General features: G+C 40.2%; 1 protein-coding gene and 1 long non-coding RNA gene across 3 annotated transcripts in view; one reads left to right on the forward strand and one right to left on the reverse strand.

Moving 5' to 3' along the window:
* The window catches only part of LOC109929496 (testis-expressed protein 2), a 136,436-nt gene that overhangs the window by 13,117 nt on the left and 100,273 nt on the right, over positions 1 to 23,046 (reverse strand). The window contains exons 6-8 of the mRNA XM_048610819.1: positions 18,379 to 18,478; positions 14,940 to 15,072; positions 5,450 to 5,575 (exon numbers count right to left, since the gene is read on the reverse strand). Of these exons, the coding sequence (XP_048466776.1) occupies positions 5,450 to 5,575; positions 14,940 to 15,072; positions 18,379 to 18,478 (359 nt within the window). The remainder of the gene's footprint in view (positions 1 to 5,449; positions 5,576 to 14,939; positions 15,073 to 18,378; positions 18,479 to 23,046) is intronic.
* The window catches only part of LOC125485853, a 53,185-nt gene that overhangs the window by 11,475 nt on the left and 18,664 nt on the right, over positions 1 to 23,046 (forward strand). For both annotated transcript variants that reach the window (XR_007264562.1, XR_007264561.1), the window contains one exon: positions 5,964 to 6,018. This is a non-coding gene — a long non-coding RNA (uncharacterized LOC125485853). The remainder of the gene's footprint in view (positions 1 to 5,963; positions 6,019 to 23,046) is intronic.

Genomic DNA, 23,046 nt, shown 5'->3' on the forward strand with positions numbered 1-23,046 from the left:
CATGGAAAGGATGGAAAGTACAAGTCTTTTTCCCAGGATAGAGGGGTCAATTACTAGGGGACACAGGCGCAAGGTGCAGGGTGACAAGTTTAAAAGAGATGGGACAGGCAAGTTTTTCCACACAGAGGGTGGAAAGTGCCTGGAACCTCACTGCCAGAGGTGGTGGTGGAAGCAGACACAATAGCAGCATTCAAGAAACACCTGGACAAATGCATGAACAGGAAGGGAATAAAGGAATATGGTTCCTGTGAGCGAAGTCAAGTTTTCATATGAAAAGGCGAAACGTATTGTTCTTTGTTTAAAAGGCAAATGTACCAAATGCCTTCTTCATTACCCGGTGTACCTGTGACTGCACCATCATGGAACTACGAACATGCACCCCAAGGTTTCTTTGTTCGACAACACTTCCCAGGATCCTACCATTAAGTATGTAAGTCCAGCCGTGATTTCCCTTACCAAAATGCAGCACCTCACATTTAAATAAATTAAACTCCAGCTACCATTCCTCGGCCCATCGGCCCATCTGATCACTGTCCCACTGTACTCTGAGATAACCTTCTTCACTCTCCACTACACTACCACTTTTCATGTCATCTGCAAACTCACTTAGTATCCCTCTTATATTCACATCAAAATCATTTCTATAAATGACAAAAGGCAGTGGACCCAGCACCAATACGTGTGGCACACCACTGGTCACTGGCCTCCACCCTGAAAAACAACCCTCCACCACCACCCTCTGTCTCCTACTGTCAAACTCTCCCTGGATTCCATGTGATCTAACCTTGCTAACCAGTCTACCCCGTGGAACGTTGTTGAATGCCTTGCTGAAGTCCATATAGACAAAGTCCACTGCTCTGCCTTCATCAATCTTCTTTATCACTTCTTCAAAAAACTCAGTCAAGTTAGTGAGATCCGATTTCCCATGCACAAAGCCATGTTGACTATCCCTAATCAGTTCACACTTTTCCAAATACTTGCAGATCCTGTTACCCAGAATCCCTTCCAACAACTTACCCACCACTGAAGTCTGGTTCACCGATCTGTAGTTCCCTGGCTTTTCCTTATCACTTTTCTTAAATAATTGCACCACATTAGCCATTCTCCAGTCTTCCAGCACCTCACCCATGGCTATCAATGATACAAATATCTCAGCAAGGGACTCAGCAATCACCTTCTAGCTTCACACAAAGTTCTAGGATACACCTGATCAGGTCCTGGGGATTATCCAACTTTATGTGATTTAAGACATCCAGTACAACCTCTTCTATAATATGGACACTTTTCAAGCTATCACTATTTTTTATTCTATGCTGTCTAGCTTCCATGTCCTTCTCCGCAGTAAATACTGATGTGAAATATTTGTTTAGTATTTCACCCATCTCCTGCGGTTCCACACATAGACAGCCTTGTTGATCTTTAAAGGGGCCCTATTCTCTCCCCAGTTACTCTTTTGCCCTAAATGTATTTGTCGAATCTCTTTGAATTCTCTTTACTCCTGTTTGCCAAAGCTATCTCATGTCCCCTTTTTTGCCCTCCTGATTTCCCTCGAGTATAAAAACCGAAAGAACTGCAGATGCTGTAAATCAGGAACTAAAGCAGACGTTGCTGGAAAAGCTCAGCAGATCTGGCAGCATCTGTGAAGAAAAAAATCAGAGTTAACGTTTCAAGTCTGGTGACCCTTCCTCAGAATGCCGGATGTTCTGAGGAAGGGTCACTGGACCCGAAATGTTAACTCTGATTTCATCTTCACAGATGCTGCCAGACCTGCTGAGCTTTTCCAGCAACTTCTGTTTTTGTTCCCTCGTGTGTACTCTTACTGCCCTTATACTCCTCGAAGGATTCACTCAAACTCAGTTGTCCATACCCACCATATACCTCCTCGTTTTTCTTGACCAGAGCCTCAATTTCTCTAGTTATCTAGCATTCCCTACACTTACCAGACTTATCCTTCACACTCATAGGAACATACTACCTCTGGACTCCCGTTATCTCATTTTTAAAGGCCTCCCACTTTCCAACTGCCCTTTACCTGCGAATAGCCTCTTCCAATCAACTTTTGGACGTTCTTGCCTAATGTAATCAAAATTGGCCTTACTCCAATTTAAAACTTTAACTTTTAGATCAGGTCTATCCTTTTCCATAACTATTTTAATTCTAATAGAATAATGATCACTAGCTCCAAAGTACTCCTCCATTGACATCTCCATCACTAGCCCTGCCTTATTTCCCAAGAGGTCAAATTTTGCTCCTTCTCCAATAGGTTCATCTCAATACTGAATGAGAAAATATTCTTCTACACACTTAAATTTCTGAACATCTTATTCAGAATTTTACTACAATTTGTGGGATAGGCAGACATAATACACTGCCCTAAAGTTAATTAACATCCAATATTGCCAAAAACCTTTCATTTGTAATTTATTGTAAATTCAGCAATTCTTTCAGAGCAGCGCAGGCCATATAGTATAATAGCAAGCCTAAATCTCTCCCAGCAGGGAGTGCAAACTGCAAAAGAGTGAAAACCCAGAGTTGAGCTAAGTGTGGGAGTTTAGGCAAATGAGGGAGGGAAGCATTGCTGTGTCTTGTTCCGGCCATTTTTGCTTTGAGGTCAAGGTACTGCTGGTTTGATCTAAGAGTGGGTCTAAATGAATACCAGGCTTTTTGAGGAGGGCAAACAGCAACAAGGTAATGGCAAAGTGAGACCTTTTTTGTCCCTAAGTCTGCTTGTTGTTGAAGGGGCAGAAATGGCAGTCAGTAGAGTGGTATACTTCTCCAATCAGATGTGGGAGATCTAGGAGCAGTCAAATATCCCTGGCAACTTTGTCTGCAAGAAGCGTGTCTGGCTACGGGTCCTCTCAGACCACATAGATCAGTTGGAACGGCAGTTGGAAGCACTGAGGAGCATGTGATAGATAGTAGCTTCAAGGAGCTGGTCACACTGCAGGCTCAGTCAGCTTGATGGATGACTGCCAGGAGAGGTAGGGAAGTGGCTAGCTCCTCTCCAACAGTTTTACTGTTTTGGATATTGTTGGGAGTAGATAGCCTCTCAGGGAAAATAGCAGCAGCAGTCAGTCTTTGGCAGCACGACTGGCTCTGTTGTAAAGCAAGGCATGGCAAAGTCCAAGTGAGCAATTGTGATAGTGGAGTCGCTAGTCGGAAGCACAGACAGACATTTCTGTGACCATGAGCAAGACTCCAGGATGGTGTGTTGCCTCCCTTGTGCCAGGGTCAAGGATGTGTTGGAGCGGTTGCAGAAAATTCTCAGAAGGGAGCGTGAGCAGCCCTAGGTCGTTGTACACATTGGTACCAATGACATGGGTAGAAAAAGAGATAAGGTCCAGTACAATGAACATAAGGAGTTAGGCAGGAAGTTAAAAAGCAGAACCTCAAAAGGTAGTAATCTCTGGATTTGCCTGGTGTCACGTGCTAGTGAGAGTAGGCATAGAAGGATAGGGCAGATGAATGCTTGGCTAAAGGAGCAGGTGCAGGGGCAGGGATTCAGATTTTTGGATCATTGGAATCGCTTCTGGGGCACAAGTGACCTATACAAGAGGGACAGGTTGTACCTGAACTGGAGCGGGACCAATATCCTGGCGGGGAGATTTGCTAGAACTAGTCGGGAGGGTTTAAACTAATCTGGCAGGGGTATGGGACTCTAAGCAGTAGTGAGGCAAGAAAGAAGGTTGAGGCTGGTACAGAAGTTAAAGACAGCAAGTTAAATAGACAAGGCAGGCAAGAGCACATCCAGCAATGAGGGAAAACTGAAGAATTAAACTGCATTTATTTCAATGCATGAGGCCTGACATGTTGTAATACAAATGAACTCAGGGCATGGATGGGAACATGGGACTGGGATATCAGAGCTATAACAGAAACATGGCTGACGGAGGGACAGGACGGGCAACTCAATATTTCAGAGCACAGATGCTATAGGAAGGATAGAGGGGAGGCAAGAGAGGAGTGGGAGTGGCTTTTTTGATTGGGGAAAACATTCCAGCAGTACTTACAGAGGATATTCCTGAGGGATTGTCCAATGAACCAAATGGGTGGAACTGACAAATAAGAATGGGGAGATCACTTTGATGGGATGGTACTATAGATCCCCAACAATCAGCAGGAAATTGAGGAGCAAATATGTAAGGCGATTACAGATAGCTGTAAGAATAATAGGGTTGTCATGGTAGGGGATTTTAACTTTGCCAACATAGACTGGGACTGCCATAGTGTCAAGGGCTTGGGTGGGGAGGAATTTGTTAAGTGCGTTAAAGAAAACTTTCTCTATCAATATGTAGATGGTTCTACTAGAGAAGGGGCAAAAATTCATGTCCTCTTGGGAAATAAGGCAGGGCAAGTGACTAGTGGGGCAGGTGCTAGTGGGGGTGCACTTTGGGACCGGTGATCATACTTCTATTAGATTTAGAATAGTTAAGGAAAAGGATAGGCCTAATCTATAAGTTAAAGTTTTATATTGGGACATGGCCAATTTTGATGGTATTAGACAGGGATTTTCTTGTTACAACTGTAAAAGACTTTGGTAAGGCCACAGTTTGAGTACTCCTCACAATTTGGGTCACCCTGCTACAGGAAGGATATTATTAAACTGGTAAGGGTACAAAATAGATTTACAAGAATGTTACCGAGACTGGAAGGCTTATAAGGAGAGGGTGAATAGGCTGGGACATTTTTCCCTAGAGCATAGGGGGCTGAAGGTGACCTTATAAAATCACGAGTGGCATCCATAAGGTGAACAGTCAAGGTCTTTTCCTCACAGTAGGGGAGTCCAAAACCAGAGGACACAGATTTAAGGTGAGAGGGGAAAGATTTAAAAGGGACCCAAGGGGCAACCTTTTCACACAGGGTGGTGCATATATGGCATGAGCTGACAGAGGAAGTGGTACAGGCTGGTACAGTTACAACATTCAAAAAGCATCTGGATGGGTATTTGACTAGGAAGGGTTTAGACGGATTTGGGCCAAATGCTGGCAAATGAGACGAGGTCAAATTGGGATTTCTGGTCGGCGATGAGTTAGATTGAAGGGACTGTTTCTGTGCTGTATGACTCTAGATTCTAAAATAATAATACTAATAATGCGATCGGCTGACTTCACTCCAAAGAAATCCACTAGTATACATTTCTAATACCTGGTTAAGAAGTCACTAAAATTTTCAATAAATTTCACGATACATTTTTATATAAAATTCCACTCTCAATGGAACAACCATTGTAACAATTTTTAAAAGGCACACTGCCCAGCCAGTCATAATTTCCTTCCTTGCTTGCCCAATCACAAATTGGGTAATTATTTTACAATTAGAATCAATTTGGAATCTGACAATTAGAATAAAAATAAGCTTATTTTATGTTAGCGATAAAAAAAATTAGACTATTTGCATGCACATTCGAAAGTTTCATGATATTTCAAAATATTTTAATTAACATTCATACCCTTCTGCCACTGCTGCTGGTGCCTTGTCGCCTCCCAGTACATCTTGTGCTTCTTCTTCATCTGAAGAGCCAGCACTTGAAGACTCCTCATCACTATCAGCAAGACAATTGGCTTTTGGTCTACTCCTATAATCGGGAGCATTGCAGAAGAAAGAACAGCTTCAAACAATTATCCTATTCCATATTGTATTTTCATGAAAATTAAGCTCATGCAGAGGAAAGCAAAAATGATAGTATCAAATATAGGTCAGTAATGTATTTGTTTTTTGCATGCCATAGATTAAATTTCAGTTAGATCCCAAAAGCTTTTCCAAAACAGACCAACATCTATGACAGATGAAAATTTGCATTTTTCATACTATCCAATTTATCTTTTTAAAAGCAAGCAAATATGGTGCCTTGTAAGGAAATCAATACTTTCCGAAATCATAAGGAATTATTTTGAAAATATTCTACTAGGATGTGCAAGTTATTTTTCCCTTCTTATTGTTTCTGCATTGCCATCTCTTCTGAGGGTCACGATCCGCATGCAACAAGGAACTAAATCGGTACATTCCTTATCTGATTGGGTGAGTACACCACTTAGTTCTTCTCAAATAGAATGCATAAGTAAAAACAATTCCCTTAATTTCTTTCCACTGCATGGTGGATTCTCAGTGTGCAGATGTGATTGCGTCCTTCAGAATGTTCATACTTCCATGAAGTGAATAAATGAATGCAAATGGTCGATTTGGAAATATTATGACTGTAGTGTTCCAGAATCATGAAGATGCTAAATACAATATTTGGATACCTGTATTGAAGATTTGCATAGATTTGAGATAATTGATACCAGGAAGTAAAAACCATGACACCAATGAAGTGGACAGATTCAAATAGCTTCCTAAACCAATCCAATGAAATTTATTTACATTTCTATCCCAATGATATTTAGCCTTGTAATCACCTCCATGATTAAGTTATCTATTCTGTGCAATCCACAAGGAGCACTAAGTTAACAAATCCTGGATACATTTTACAATTCATATTTACCACCTGGGACTGTATTATTTGTGTGCAATAGCTGTGGTTTATCATAAAAGATTGATAACGATTTTTTAAGTTTATCAAGTATTAATCAGTTGCTGACTATTAGATATAGTCAGTGGTGAAAAACACTACATACTTTCACTGTTGATTTGATAAATTTCACAAGTACCTTTAATGGCGCTCCACCGAGAAGGGACATTTAAATGTTGCAAGAAAAATAAGACCCATTCCCATAACTGCCCACTTCCTCTACAACACATGACCTACAATTGTTAAGTACAACCTGTGGAGAAATTAGGCTACAAACCTCATTCAAGACTGGGCTATGATGCTCTAATTGAAAGTCCAAATCTCTTACCATTGTAGTTAAGGTGTTTTGACATTTTTAAATACATAGCTCCAATATATCTCAAGCCATTTTGTGCTCAGTAGTGTTTCATTTCTTATTTCAATGAAGATTCATTGCAACAAAGCTGCAACAAAATGAATCTGATCAATATCTGATCAAGGGAAGGCAATGGCCTAGTGGTATTATCACTGGACTGTTAATCCAGTGACCCAGATAATGTCTTGGCGACCCAGGTTCGAATCCCGCCATGGCAGGTGGTGGAATGTGAATTCAAAAATATCTGGAATTAAGAATCTAAATGATGACCGTGAATCCATTGCCGATTGTTGGGGAAAAACCCACCTGGTTCACTAACGTCCTTTAGGGAAGGAAACCGCCATCCTTACCTGGTCTGACCCACATGTGACTCCAGACCTACAGCAATGTGGTTGACTCTTAAGTGCCCTCTGGGCAATTAGGGATGGGCAATAAATGCAGCCTCGCTAGCAACGCCCTCATCCTGTGAATGATTAAGAATATCAGCCTACTGCTTAGCCGGTGCAAGTTGTGAAGGACAGTGCAATCAGTTCAGACAAGTCACTGGGGAAAAAAAAAAGTCTGAGGCCAACCTTGGAAGTATGCATGTCAGCAGGTAGCAAATCAGCAGATATGGACGTAAAAATGTGTAAAATATATGGCTGCAATTTTGGACGATTGGAATTTCTGCAAGATGCATAAACAATGAAACTTGTTTTCCAAAATTTGTATTTTTTTAAAATTGAAAGTAGCATAAATATTTTTAAATATAAACCAAATGTTAATTGCAGCTTCAGTGGGTAGAGAAAAGGAAAAGAGGAAAAGGTAATGCCAGAAAGCATACGCTATTACTTATCCAACTTTTGCAAATATGCATAAGTTCATTTCTCTAATTTCTTAATTTTTCTATCAGCAATCTTTAGGAACGCTATAGCCACGAGACAGTAATTGCAGCTGATGGCAATTAGGGTAATGAATTTTCATAAAAAAGTACAAAAAATGAATTAAACATTTAATAAGTAGCCAAATTAACATGTTTAAATCAGCAGTTGACTACATTGTTGCTAACGGCTGCCTTTATTACTGATTGTAAAACATTTTATATTTATGCTTTCCTAAATTAATTTGAATATCAGTTATATCTACAGTGCTGGACTTTCAACTAGTCTGTATTCCTTTTGAGTTCTTAGCATTACACAGTATTTAAGGTTCTCCTCCAAAAGGCAGTGATGGTATAAATACCAAGAAAAACTCCACTGTTCATAAATAGAATAATTCCCTTCACACCAACAAATGTTTTGTAGCCATCTTCCATTATAAGATGATTCTTTAATAATTAGGTACAAGCCTAACGTTTCAGTATTGTAATTGGTTACTGTATTGTCATTGCCACTTTCCAAATTATATTACAAGAAAGTTGATGTATAATATAATTCATATTTTGTAGGTTTAATTCAAACAATGTGAACCTGGGTCACTGATACACTAATCAAGTCCAGGTCAAAAAGATAACACCCCAAGAACTATTCATTCCAGGAGGCTGTATTGCTTAGCCAATAATCCGGATAATAGCTTAACTGCAACTCATTTATAATACTAAAATCACTATAATCCCTTAAGAAATGGTGTTAGTATACATGCTAAGAAGGAAAACTGCATGCTCACCAAAATGCAAGAAGACAAAGGGGAATGGTCGTGATGGATAGAAAAACTGGGAGAACAATGTCTCAAATATCAATCAAGTCACATGCAATCAACATATCTCAATACAAGTTGCATAAATACATATTTCAGAATGGAGACTGCCACGATAAATACATTGCTATGACAATTCCCTTTTAATAACACACCACATTCTGGACAAATAATCTCATGTACAAGCAGAATCAAGTAATAATGGTCTTTCTGTTTAACAGAAACAATACAATGTTTACTTTCTGAATGGAATAATGACAGAACTACATTCCCACAGCTTACAAATGTTTATGGATTATATATTACAATTACCACTCACCAGAATCACACAAATCCACAGATGATTCCGAGCAACACATTATAAATGGAGAAATGAAGGAAAAATGTATAAACAGAAGTTAGTGCAAACAAATCTTCTTTCAACTGAGAAATGCACACAACTGTGCAAAGGGTTGCTTTTTTGCAGAAGTTTTAAATAAGTTTATCTTGTCTCATATATATACATTGCTACAATGACTGTATTTAAACTGAATGATTTCAAATAGAAATGATCCCAATGTACAAACAAGGGCACAGGGGGTATGTGTATAAATCTATTGTGTGTTAATAAATACATTAGAAATAAACAAACTTTGGTAGATATTTCCAGCTGACTAACTAAAACAAACTAGACAGAGTGGAATATTGTAAAAATTATGAGAAAAAAATTTAATTTGAATCTCTTCTATGCAATCCATCATGGGTACATTTTTACTGTCCATGTCTAAGAACAGGGACTTGTATTATTTGCGTGCAATAGACGTGGTCTATCATTAAAGAGTGATATGATTTCTAAGTTTGTAGTATTAAACAGCTGCTGACTGCCAGACCTTTTCCATAAATTTCTGTTTTTGTTTGCTGGCAATTAGATATAGTCAGAGGTGAAACATATTACATACTTTCACTGTTGATCTGAAAAAATTCACACACAGTAAATTAATGTTAATTAGTTAACATTTCACACAAAGGTGAAGCAAATTTTAGGATATGAGCTGGGAGAGAAATTGGTGTGTCAGGTTAATGAAATGTTCCTCACAATGCAGTGACAAAATAAAAGTCATCTTTTGCTTCTTGGCTGTGAAGGTGCTGTCTAAAATGATTCAGACAGTAGTAGGTACTGCCAACCCTCTCCACCTGATTGAATTTAAAGGGAGAGCAAGTTCACTCATTTCCATCGAAAAAAGGAGCAGCTATCGCTACCTGCATGGGTGCTAATTATGCCTAGCTTTTTATGGGATGCGAAAACCAAAACTTGTTCCAGAACTAGTTGAGGTTTCCTTCCTCTCTGCTTTTCTTGATACATTTATGATTGTATTGGTGCAGTTTCTTGTTGTCCCGAATTGGAAAATTACATTAACTTTGCTTCCATTTCACTCTTGTCTCATCATTACATGGTCCATTTTGGACTCTTCCCATTCCTTTCTCAATTTCTGGACTTCCACTATCAATAAATATTTATTATAAGCCTAATGACGCCCACAGTTACTTGGACTACACTTTCTCAAACCCTGCTCCTTTCAAGAACTCTGATGAAGCAACTCCCCCAACTCAAGCACTTCCAATAGGTCTTCCTTTATAAACTCACCATGATTGATATGGCCCAATGAATCTATACCTTTATTTGCTCTTGTACTCTCATACCTTCTCAAACCTCACAGCCATGATCAGGTTTTCCTTACATGAAGGGACAATTCAGTGATTTCTGGAAACCCGAAATTAACACAAATTTATAGGAGTAGGGATAATTATGTTGAGGTTGTACAAGACGTTGGTGAGGCCTCTTCTGGAGTACTGTGTCCAGTTTTGGTCACCCTGTGAAAGGAAGAATATTATCAAGCTGGACGGTATTCAGAAGAGATTTACCAGGATGTTGCCAGGAATGGAGAGTTTGAGTTATAAGGAGAAGCTGGATAGGCTGGGACTTCTTCACTGGAGCGTATGAGGTCGAAGGTTATATGAACATTGTAAAGGTTTCTAAGATCATGAGAGGTATAGATAAGGTGAATGACAGGTATCTTTTCCCTAAGGTGGAGGGATTTGCCCTACCTCCTACTCCCTTTTGTCTACATTTATGGAACTTTGAATATTGAGTTCCCAGTCTTGGTCATCATGTAACAAATTTCCATAACAGCTATCAAGCTATTTATTTCATTTATGTTATTGTTATTATTTTTATTTTATTATTTCATTTACTTCACACTCTCGCTGTGGAGGCGGCACGGTGGTTCAGTGGTTAGCCTCACAGCGCTAGGGACCCGGGTTCGAATCCAGCCTCGGGCGACTGTCTGTGCGGAGTTTGCACATTCTCCCCGTGTCTGCTGGGTTTCCTCCGGATGCTCTGGTTTCCTCCCACAGTCCAAAGATGTGCAGGCCAGGTGGATTGGCCATGCTAAAATTGCCCGTAGTGTTCAGGGGTGTGTGGGTTATAGGGGGATAGGTCTGGGTGGGATGCTCCAAGGGTCGGTGTGGACTTGTTGGGCCAAAGGGCCTGTTTCCACACTGTAGGGATTCTATGATTTATTTCTACTGGTGTCATCAGCCTATCTATGTTGTTACAAAATGCTGCGTGTAATCAGATAAAGAACCTTCAGCTTTGACATTTTATCATTATTACTTATTCTGGTTCTAATTTCTGCTATACTCTATGTATATTTTAACCCCTTTCTGTCACACTTTGATTATTGCTCACCCTCTTCACTAGCCAGAATCTGTGTTTCCTCAGTTCTTTTGGATTTTTTAAAAACTTCCCTTCAACTGAACCTGTCCCATAATTAGTTTAAAGCCCCATCTACAACTGCAGTTACATGATTCGCTAGAACACTGGTCATCATTCAAATGAACTCCCATATCAGTACACTGGCTCACTCTTTCCCCAAGTGCCAGTGTCCCCATGAATTGGAAACCACTTCTCCCACACCAATCTTGGCACCATGATTTACCCCTCTAATCTTAATTACCCCATGCTAATTTGCATGTGATTCAGGTAATAATCAGAAGATTCAGATTGTTGGTTCTGCTTTTTAATTTAATCCAAGCTTCAGCACAACCTCTTTCTTAATCCTACGTCATTGATATCCAAGTAGACCATGACAACAGGAGCCTTCTGCTCCTACTCCAAACTCCAAACCACAAAAGACATCCTAAACCTTGGCAACAGGTAGGTAACAAAATCTCCAGGACTCTGTCTTTGTTGCAGAGAAGAGAACCTATTCCACTAACAATGCTATCCCTTATCATTACTATATTTTTCTTTTCTCCCGTCAAAAGGGGAACTGACAAGAGGTAAAAACATACTTGACCTCATCCTCACCAATCTGCCTGTGGCAGATGCATCTAAAATGATAGTATTGGTAGGAGTGAATGCTGCACAGTTCTTGTGGAGATGAAGTCCTGTCTTTACACTGAGGATACCCTCTGTCATTCTTTGTGGCACTACCAATGTGCTAAATGGGGTAGATTTCAAGCATATCTAGAAACTCAAGACTTGACATCTATGAGGCGCTCTGAGTCTTTAGTAGCTGAATTGCATTCACCTAAAAATCTGCATATCCTGGCCTGACATAACCTCATTCTACCAATACCATCAAGCCAGGGGATTAACCTGATTTAATGAAGAATGCAGAAGGACAAGTTCGGAACTGCACCAGGCATATCTATAAATGAGGTGTTAACCTGTGAAGCACAAAAGAGAATAACTTGCATGCCAAACAGCATAATCAGAAACTGACAGAGCTAAGCAATCCCACAACCAACGAATTAGCTCTAACCTCTGGAGTCTTGCCATTTCCAGTCATGAATGGTGGTAGACAATTAAACAACTCACTGGAGAAGGTGGTTCGACAAAAATCCCAATTCTCAACGATTAAGGAGCCCAGCACATCAGTGCAGGGATGTTGAATGGATGAACGATCCCAGCCTCCTCTGGAGATCTCCAGCATCACTGAACTCAGTGTTCAGCCAATTCAATTCATTCCACATGACATCAAGAAACAGATGGTGCACTAGACTGCAAAAACTTTTGGTTCTGATGATATTCTGGAAACATTGCTGAAGACCTGTCTGTAGCCAAGTTATTCCAGCAAAACGATAAACTGTTACCTACCCAGGTGTGTGGAAAATTGCCCAGTTTTACACGATGCACAAAAAGAAAGACAAATCCAACCTAGTCAATTACCATCCCAATCAACTCTCGATCATTGTAAAGTGACAGAAGGGATCATCAATACTGCTTTAAGCAGCCCTTGTTTAGCAAAAACCTAGCAGGTGGGAAAATTTGAGGTTATGCACATAAGCAAGAATAGAGAAGCTGAATATTATTTATATAGAGAAAGACTGTGGAAAGCCACCGAACAGAGACATTTTGGAGTGCACATCCATGAATAACAAAAATCTAGCATCCAAGTTCAGTGGGTAATAGGGAAAATAAATGGAATGTTCACTTTTGTTTCAAAGGAAATGGAGTATAAAAGTAGGGAGTTTTGCTAAAAATATGCAAGGCATAGCTGGAATACTGTGAACAGTTTTAGGCCCCTTATCTTAAGAAAGATACACTGGCACTGGAGGCAGTCCACAGCAGGTTCACTAGGCTGATACTAAGGATGGAGAGAAGTCTAATGAGGAGAGTACTTTTTAAATTGTTCACTCAAGGAGCATGGGCTTTGCTGGCTAGGCCAGCATTTATTGCTCACCCCTAGTTTCCCTTGAGAAGTCGGTGGTGACCTGCCTTCTTGAACCGCTGCAGTCCATGTGCTATAGGTAGACCCACTATGTCATTAGGGAGGGAGTTCCATCATTTTGATCCAGCAACACTGAAAGAACATTGAAATATTTCCAAATCAAGACGGTGAGTGGCTTGGTGGGGAATTTGCAGGTGGTGGCGTTCCCATGTCTGGGCTGATCTTTTCATTCCAGGTGGAAGATGCACTTCAGAAATTCACCAAAGACCCTTAGATGGCATCTTCCAAACCCACAACTACTTCCAGCTTCTATATGAACACTACAAACATGCCTACAACAAACGAAGTATAGTGGCTTAAGGAGGCAGCTCACCATCATCTTCTCAAGATGATTAGGGACATGCAATAAATCTGGGCCAGCCAGCAAAGACCACATCCCCTAAATGCATTTTAAAAAATTGTGTGCCTATATGTGTGTGCATTTATGCATGTAACATGCATACATGCCTGTGTATATAGTGTATACATATAATATTTCACGTCAGAAAGTATGGAAAATCATGGAATACAAGGAAACCGTCAAGGCACAGAATTAGATAATTTTAACCCAGCACAACTGGAGGGAACAGGACAGAATTAGATTGGCCACTGTTTAATACTCTAATCAATTTTTTTTTGTTCCATTGACTTCAATAGAATATCATCTTTGGCAGACCTTCAACTTGCAGCCAATCTGCTGCAAGGCTGTAGCTGAAATTGCCTATAGGCTCGTTTTTGTTCTCGCCATCTGGGCAGAATGTAGGGGAGAAAACCAAACAGGGAGAATCACCACTAACACAGCTCACCTCATTTTGCTTTTACTACTATAATCAAGTAGGGTCCAAAACATACATGCAATCCTTGCTGTCTGATTAGTCTTTCTGTGTTCTGCCCAAGTGATATTTAGTGTCCTTACAGTAAAGGCAACACCACAAATAAGCATCATTTGAACAGAAACTGAATTAGTAGTTGAAAAAGATTATAGAAGAATGGCAGGAATACAAACAAATAAGAAGAGAGTAGATAGCTCTGGGTTTAAGAGCTCAGGGTTCCATAGACAAGACGAACAAAACAGGTGTAATTCTATATATTACATTGCATAAAAAGTATATTATGGTCCTCCAAATACAATTTCACAACTTCATTAACACATTATGCATTCCAGGCCAAATATTAAAAAAGCACCGGTATAACTTAAGACACAGGCCATAAGCTAGGATGTGAGCTTAAATTTGCAGTTCAGCGAGAGGGGGAAATATTATTTCAAACTCCTTTTTAGCAAATGGACAAATTCACCAGTTACCCAAGCAGGTCCTTCCATCAGAAGTGGAGAAAGATTCTTGCATGATGTAGCACATGTAATGTGCATTGAAGCCTGTTCAGAAGCAGACAGTGTAAAAAGATGCATTGTATGATGTTGCCAGTTGCACAGCGCCCTTCAGTATATGATAACGAAAAGCAATTCTATTCACCTTTAAGACTGCACAGAATATAGTATCTTTGTCAAATATGCATGACAATCCTTTTCCATTCTATTGTTACTTTGACGTGCAATACAAAAAATTGCTTTACATTGTATCTGGTTACTAATGGACCCTTTCCTTCTAGTTTGGTTCCAGAAAATCAAATTTTAGTTTAAAGATCTTACCCTTCCTTGCCAACATCGCCAACTTTGTATCCTTCCCCCAGTGGCTCCTTGCCCAGTTTGGTTAGGTTCATTTTAGTTTCCAAAGTCATCAGAAAAGATCCATTGTAAGAAATCTCCAAATCAATCCACAGTCCTGTAGGAAATAAACTTTCTTGCTGATTAACTGTCCTGAGAATTGCAGACCTAAAATGGTAGCCAAGTCCTTTCTTTCAGCAACCTATGACACATTTTCAACATGTAAATTATCTAGATAGGATCTAGTGAATTAAGTCCATGAGTTATATGCATATACAACATGATGAATAATCCACATCATTTTTTCAGTGAACCTTGTCTTTAGAGTTGAGGAATGTATAAACAAGAACTGCATTAGAATCCAAGATTGCGACAAGAATGGCAACAGGAATATTTCACTTGTTTTAGTTATGTTAAAATGAAGTCAATTATATGGCACCAATTAAAATTTACAGTTCCACAAACTATTCTTGGTCAATTGTCAAGAAAAAAAATACATTTCAGTTTCATGCTACTTTTACAGCTCAATATCCATCTTGCGAAATGGTGCACTGGGCATCAGAACCAATTCATTTGCAGAAAACAATAATTTCACTGGCTTTCACAGTTCCGCAAACATCTTGAGAAGATTAGATTATAGAATTGAGACTAACATTTTGCATTTAAAGCAGATTCACTTGATCTAGAAAAAGTTTCAAGGTTGTTTGTGAAAGATAACTAAAAAAACACCAAATATCATGAAGTAAGAGAAGCCTGGTCGAAAAGATGGTTTTAAGAGAGCTAAGGCAGGAAAGACAATAGGTTTTGCAAAAAGACTTTGAGAAATTGGAACAATAATCTCTGTGGGCAGAATCCTCCCACTAGTCTCACTAGAAAAGGTGATATACGAGCCAAGTTTTTTTTTTACACAGAGGAAGGTGGGTGCCTGGAACTCGCTGCTGGGGAAGTAGTGGAAGCAGATACAATAGTGACTTTTAAAGGGTGTCTTGACAAATACATGAATAGAATGGAAATAGAGGGATAGAGTAGGGGGTTTTAGTTGTGACTGACAGTATGTCGGTGCAGTCTTGGAAGGCCGAAGGGCCTGTCCTGTGCTGTAATTTTTTGTTCTAGTCACTTCTCATTCTTCTAAACACCATTAACTGCAGGCCCAAGCTATTAATTTCTCCTCATGAGATAATCGCTCTATACCCAGAGTCACCAACCTGATCTTCTAAAAGGAGCACAAAATTCAGTTAGAAAGTTAAAGGGTGCAATGGGATAGGTGGTTACAACTTGAAGAGGAGCAGAACATGGGTATCCATAAAAGGGTGGCATTGGAATAAACAGAATCTAAAAGTGAGAAAAGCTTGAATAACTGTTTAATCAGAAGGTCTAAGATAATTGGAAACAGGCAATATTGTGCAGGTTAAAATAAAATGTCAAAATTGCTACTCCTACCGTCCCCACATTCTACCGAATGAGAATTGTCTAATTATCTGTACTAAGTGCATACTGAATAAAGCAGAATTGAGATCAATACAAATAGGTGGCAAATGAAGACAAGCTATGTTCATGTACAAGGTTCAGTGGAGTATTGAACTTTCATCATGTGCCATAAGACCATAAGATTAGGAGAAGTACGCCACTCAGCCCATCAAGCCTGCTCCATCATTCAGCGTAATCATAGCAGATCTGGAAACATCAACTTCCCTTGGCTGCCATATCCCTATAATCCTCAATTTCCTTACTGATTAGAAATCTGCCTATCTTCGCCTTGAATATACTCAATAACCCATACTCTCTATGGTAAAACAGTCCACAGATTGATTTAGATCGCCTCAAAGAAGAAATCTCTCTTCATTTCTGTCCTAAGTGAGCAACATAATCTGAGATGGTGCCCTCTGTTTCCAGACCTCCCCACAAGTGAAAACAACCTTTCCACATCTATGCTGTCAACCCTCCTAAGAATCTTAGGCATTTCAATAAAGTCACTTCTCATTCTTTTAAACACCATTGTGTTCAGGCCCAAACGATTAATCTCTCATCATAAGACAGTCCCCCTATACCCATGGTCACCCGAGTGAACCTTCTTGGAATCGCCTCCAATGACAGCATGTATTTCCTCAGGAGAAGGGTCCAAAATTGTTCACAGTATTCCAGGTATGATCTAATTTTTTTTACTCTATTCCCTTCAAAAGAAAGACCAATGTTCCATTTCTCTGTTCTCCTGAACGTGGGTGATCGTTTTTTTGTGATTTATGCATGAGCATCCCAATCTCTGTGGTGCAACTTTCTGTCATCTTTCTCCATTTAAGTAATATTCAGCTCTTCTATTCTTCCTGCATAAGTGCATAACACCTCATTTCCCCCATTGTATTCCATCTGCCAAGTATTTGCAAAATAAGCTCTGCTCACAGCACTTTTAATGATAATGATACTTTATGTCACTTCTCAGAAAGCTACCCTATCTATCAGTTGAGCAGTCTATCTTTTTCCAAGGGCTTTTTCAATCATTGATGGTCTATGATTGTAGCTCAATTTTTATCTGTTCCAAGTCACTATTTTGTATTTCTATCTTCAATTTTCCATTCAAATGGCAATTCCTTACCTGATCCGGAAGTGATCCTTTTCCTTTCTTTTGGTTCTTTGCAAACACTGTTTCATCACCTTTTAACATCTCACCCTGTCAGTACGTCCCCAAACCATCATTTTCTCAATGATACACCATTCTTCTTATTCTGTCCTCATCAATGTCTCAAGAGTTTCTTTCTCAATCTACTTGAATTCCTTCATGCACCTCCTAAACCATTTCTCAAAGTTCTAAGTTCTCAAAAAAGCCTAACTTCATCACTTCTCAGCATGTGTTCGAGTACCCAGTTCCATATCAAACTTTTCACTGATCTTTTCTTTAGCTCTATTCACATTGTCCAGTCATTATCCACTTACTTCACTAAATGCAATGCTTCCTATTGTAATCCTAGCTCTCAACTCCTTAGTATACCTGGCACATTCAGTCATATCTCTGAAATTAAATTGTGAGTAGTATGGAGCACAAAATACCCCTCTCCTCTTGGAAATAAATTTTGACTGTGCCTCATTCTTTTGATGAAGAACTAGTGTGTTGGTGGGAATGTGGTGGAGTGAACATTCATTAAAGTCCATAATCCACTATGTGATGCAACCAAATGATGCAACATTGCTTTGTACCATTATTTTGTTCTAAGCTTGTTACATTAACAAGAAAACCAAAACACAAATAAAAGACAGAAGAACTCGTTTCTGATGGTAAAGCAGATCATAAGGTGTTAGAAATACTTTGATTACCATTAATCACACATTTCTGGACCAACATAAATGCAATATTTCAGTGCAAATTCCAATGCAAAATATCTGACATTAAAGAATATTGAAGAAGCTCAAGATGAATTTTAATTGTGCTTACCTTGATGATTAACTGAAGGCTTTGAAGCTTGACATATTTTCGGCATAGCAGCTCCCATATCAAGTTCTGTCAATGTCAGTTCATTCATAAAGTAAGGTAGCTGAAATGGTATACAATAAACATGTAACGTAGTTATAACATTTTAAAATGGTGACAACTTTTATATTGTTGGGATCACGTCTAAATTTGTCGACCAAGTGAATAACAGGAAAATATTGAAATATTTGAACACTTTCTAGATTAACTAGAACTTTAAGCAAAAATTTTGGTCAACAGTGTAATGTGGCTGTGACATACCTACTAATTACAGAAATTTAAATGACTTTGGAAAAAGAGCCAAATAAACCTTTGGGGGAGATAACAAACAGAGTTTATATTTAAATACTGGAAAAACCTGGCTCTGAAAGAGACTATGGAGTCCTGCGCCGACAGATGCCTAACAACCTTTTCAGATCTTGATTTTGTTTCACTTTTTTGAAACAGAGGGAAAAAAAACCTCTAAAATTGGCATTAAAATCTGCAAGTCTCCCTCTCACCCCTTATTGGTTAAATCTGTTGGGAACCTGATAAAGTTTTCACATCTCAGTATTTTGACTATCCTGTAAGCCCCAAGAATGACTTCCAAAGACTTGGAACTAGTTAGCATTCCATCTGAACTGAAGCTCATTTGGAAGACCTTCAGTCAGTCTACATCTGTCAGCAAGTCTTTTTTTGTTGACAAAATTGAATAAGAGTTCATCAAACTTGATATTTTGTTTTTCAGAATACTCGCCAAAAAGAGTGTTCTCCTTTTGCAACTATCATCTCTGCAGAGTTTTGTCATGCTTTTTGTTATGAGTGTATTTATATTAGGATTCAAAGGGAATTTGGTTCTAATTCCAGATTATACTTTAGGTGCACAGATTAGCTCAGAGATTATATATCAAAGAAAGTAATAATGCCTCTTTATCTGAATGTGCGCAGCTTTTGTAACGAGACAGATAAGTTGTGGGCTGTAACAAGATTGATGAATCATCAGCACAAATAGAAATTAATGAGTATGACTTGATAGCTATCACAGAGATGTGGTTACAGGGTGGCCAACGCTGGAAACTCAATATTCAAGGATATTCAATATTTCAGAAGAATAGATACAAAGGTAAAGAAGGTGGGTCACTTTGTTAATAAAGGAAGGCATCTATATTGTGGCGAGTAGTGATATTGGATCACGACGTGGAATTAGTTTGGTTGAAAATGAAGAATGGCAAGGGAAAGAAATCACAGTTGGAGTCGTCTAAAGGTTCCAAGGAGTTGCCTCACTGTAGGACAACGAATAAAGCAGCAAATGATGGAGATGTATAAAAAGGGTCCTTCAAATTATCGAGGGTGATTTTAAGTTGTGTATTGACTGGATAAATTAAATGGGCAAGGGGAATAGGGAAGACAAACTTCTAAAGTGCATCAGGGATTGTTTCTCAGAGCAGTATGTTACAGAACCTATTGAATAATTAGAGAATAGTCTATGTTACATCCAGTAATGTGTAATGAGGTAGGATTAATAAGACATCTCACAGTTAGGGATATTAGGGATTAGTATTCACAACAAGAATCTACTAATGACCATCAAACCATTGTTGATTGTTGGAAAAACTCATCTGATTCACTGATGTATTCAGGGGTGGAAATCTACCATTTTCACCTAGTCTAGCCTTTACATGACTCCAGACCGACAGCAATGTGGTTGCCTCTCACCTGCCCTTTGAAATGGCTCAACAAGCCACTCAGTTATCTCAATCGCCATGAAGTCTAAACAAACAAAAGAATTTGGACCGTCAACCTGGCATCAACCTAGGCACCAGAAACAACAATGGCAAAAAAAACCCTGCCAACATTGCCAAGTTCTCTTTAGTAACACCTGGAGACTAGTGTCAAAATTGGGACACCTATCTTACATGCTGGTCAAATAACAGCCTGACATTGTCTATAAGGTATAGAAGCTGCTGTGCTTCCACAGAATCCCTACAGTGTGGAAACAGGTCATTCAGCCCAATGAGTCCACACTGACCCTTCCACCCAGACCCATTCCCCTACCCTATCCCAGTAACCCTGCAATTCCTATGACTAATGCACCTAAACTACACATCCCTGAACACTATGGGTAATTTAGCACGGCCAATCCTTTGGACTGGGAGGAAACCAGAGCACCCAGCAGAAACCCACACAGACACAAGTAGGATGTGCAAACTCCACACAGACAGTCACCCAAGGGTGGAATCGAACCTGGATCCCTGGCACTGAGGCACAGCGGTGCTAACCAGTGAGCCACTGTGCCACCTAAGGTGGCACCAGAAAGTCATAGTCACGGAATCATACGTGAGTCAATGTCCCAGACACCATTCCTGGATATGTCCTGGGAGATAGCAAGAACTGCAGATGCTGGAGTCAGAGTCAATACAGTGTGAAGCTGGAGGAACACAGGAGGTCAGGCAGCATCAGAGGAACAGGAAGTCGATGTTTCAGGTCAGGACCCTTCATCAGGATGTGTCCAGAAAGGTCGACTTTCCTGCTCCTCTGATGCTGCCTGACCTCTGTGTTCCTCCAGCTCCACACTGTATTGACTGGATATGTCCTGTCTGATTGGCAGGCCAGGCCCAGCAGAGGTAGTGCTACAGTGGTATACAGTCAGGAGTGGGTTGCACTGGGAGTCCTCAACATTGACACTGGACCCAATGAAGTCTCATGGCATTAGGTTAAACATGGGCGAGGAAACATCCTGCAACATACTGTCCTCCCTCGGCTAATGAGCCAGTATTCCTCTGTGGTAAGCAATGCTTGGAAGAAGCATGGAGGGTGGCAAAAGTGCAAAATGTACACTAGGTGAGGGATTTCAATGTCTACCACCAAGAGTGGTCAGCAGCAGCACAACTGATAAGCTGGTCAGATCCTAAAGGACATAATTGCTTGACTGGGTCTGTGGTCAGAGGTGAGGGAACCAACAAGAGGAAAAGGTACTTGACCTCATCCTCATCAATCTGCCAGCTGTAGGCGCATCTGTCCATGACAGTATCAAAGTGACCACCGCACAGTCCCACCTTCACACTGAGAATAACCTCCATTGTGTTGTGTGGCACTATCCCTGTGCTAAATGGGACAGATTTTGAACAGACCTAACAACTCAAGACTGGGTATCCATGAAGCGCTATAGACAATCAGCAGGAGAATTGTACTCCAGCACAATCTGTAAAATCGGGGCCTGGCATATCCCCCACTCAACCGTTTACATCAAGCCAAGGGAGCAACCCTGATTCAATGGAGAGTGCAGGTGCAGCACTAGCCATTTCTAAAAATTAGGTGTGAATCTGGTGAAGCTACAAAACAGGGCTACTTGCAAGCCAAACTGCATAAACAGCAAGTGGTAGACAGAGTTAAGCCATGCCACAGTTAACGGATCAAATCTAAGCTCTGTAGTCCGGCCACACCTGGTCGTGAATGCTGGTGAATAATTAAACAACTCACTGAATAAGGAGGCAGCACAAATATATCCCCATCCTCAATAAATGGGACAGCAGATCACATCAGTGTAAAAGACAGCCAGCATTGCCATGTGGATGATCCATCTCGGCCTCCTCCAGTGGTCCCCAACATTACAGATGCCAGTGTTCAGCCAATTCAATTTACTCCATGTGAAACCAAGAAACAATTAGAGGCACTGGATACTAAAGAGGCATGGGCCCTGACAACCTTCCAGCAATAGTGCTGAAGATTTGTGCTCCAGAACACGCTGCTCCTCCAGCCAAGCTGTTCCATGCACAGCTAGAATACTGGCATTGACCCAACTATGTAGAAAATTGCCCAGGTATGTCCTGTACACAAAATGCAGCAGAAATCCAACCTGGCCAATGACCTCCCCACCATTCAACTCTCAATCATCAGTAAAGTGACAGCAGATGTCATTGACAGAGACATCCAGTTTGGGGGCTGCAAGAGCCACTCAGCTCCTGATCTCACTACAGGCTTAATTCAAACATGGACAAAAGAGCTGAATTCCAGAGGTAAGGTGAGAGTGATGGACCTTGACATCAAGGCCACAACTGACCAAGTGTAGCATCAAGGAGCCCCAGCAAAATTGGAATCAATGCAGATTAGGAGCAAACTCTCTGCTGGTTGGAGTCATACCTGGCACAGAGGAAGGTGGTTGTTGCTGTTGGGAGGCAGTCAACTCAGCTCTAGGAATTCTTCAGCGCAGTATCCTTGGCCCAAACATCTTCAGCTGCTTCAATGACCTTCTCTCCATTCTAACATCGGAAGTGGGGATGTTCGCCAATAACGTTCAGCGCCATTCATGGCTCCTCAGATACCGAAACAGTCAGTGTTCAAATGCAGCAAGACCTGGATAATATCCAGGCTTAGGTTGACAAGTGACATTCATGGCACACAAATCCCAGGCAATGACCATCTCCAACAAGAGACAATTTAACGATTGCCCCTTGACAATGTTTATGTTTAGTCACAGTTTTCAAATGGAGCGTGCTGCCATATTTTCCCTTCATCTCAAAAAGATTTGGGATGTCATGTTCAGGTTGTACAGGACTTTGGTGAGGCCTCTTCCATAGTACTGTGTGAAGTTCTGGTCATCCTGCTATAGGTAGGATATTACTAAATTGGAGAGGGTTCAGAAAAGATTTACCA

Source organism: Rhincodon typus, chromosome 23 (genome assembly GCF_021869965.1).
Source record: "Rhincodon typus isolate 14 chromosome 23, sRhiTyp1.1, whole genome shotgun sequence".
Taxonomy (NCBI): domain Eukaryota; kingdom Metazoa; phylum Chordata; class Chondrichthyes; order Orectolobiformes; family Rhincodontidae; genus Rhincodon; species Rhincodon typus.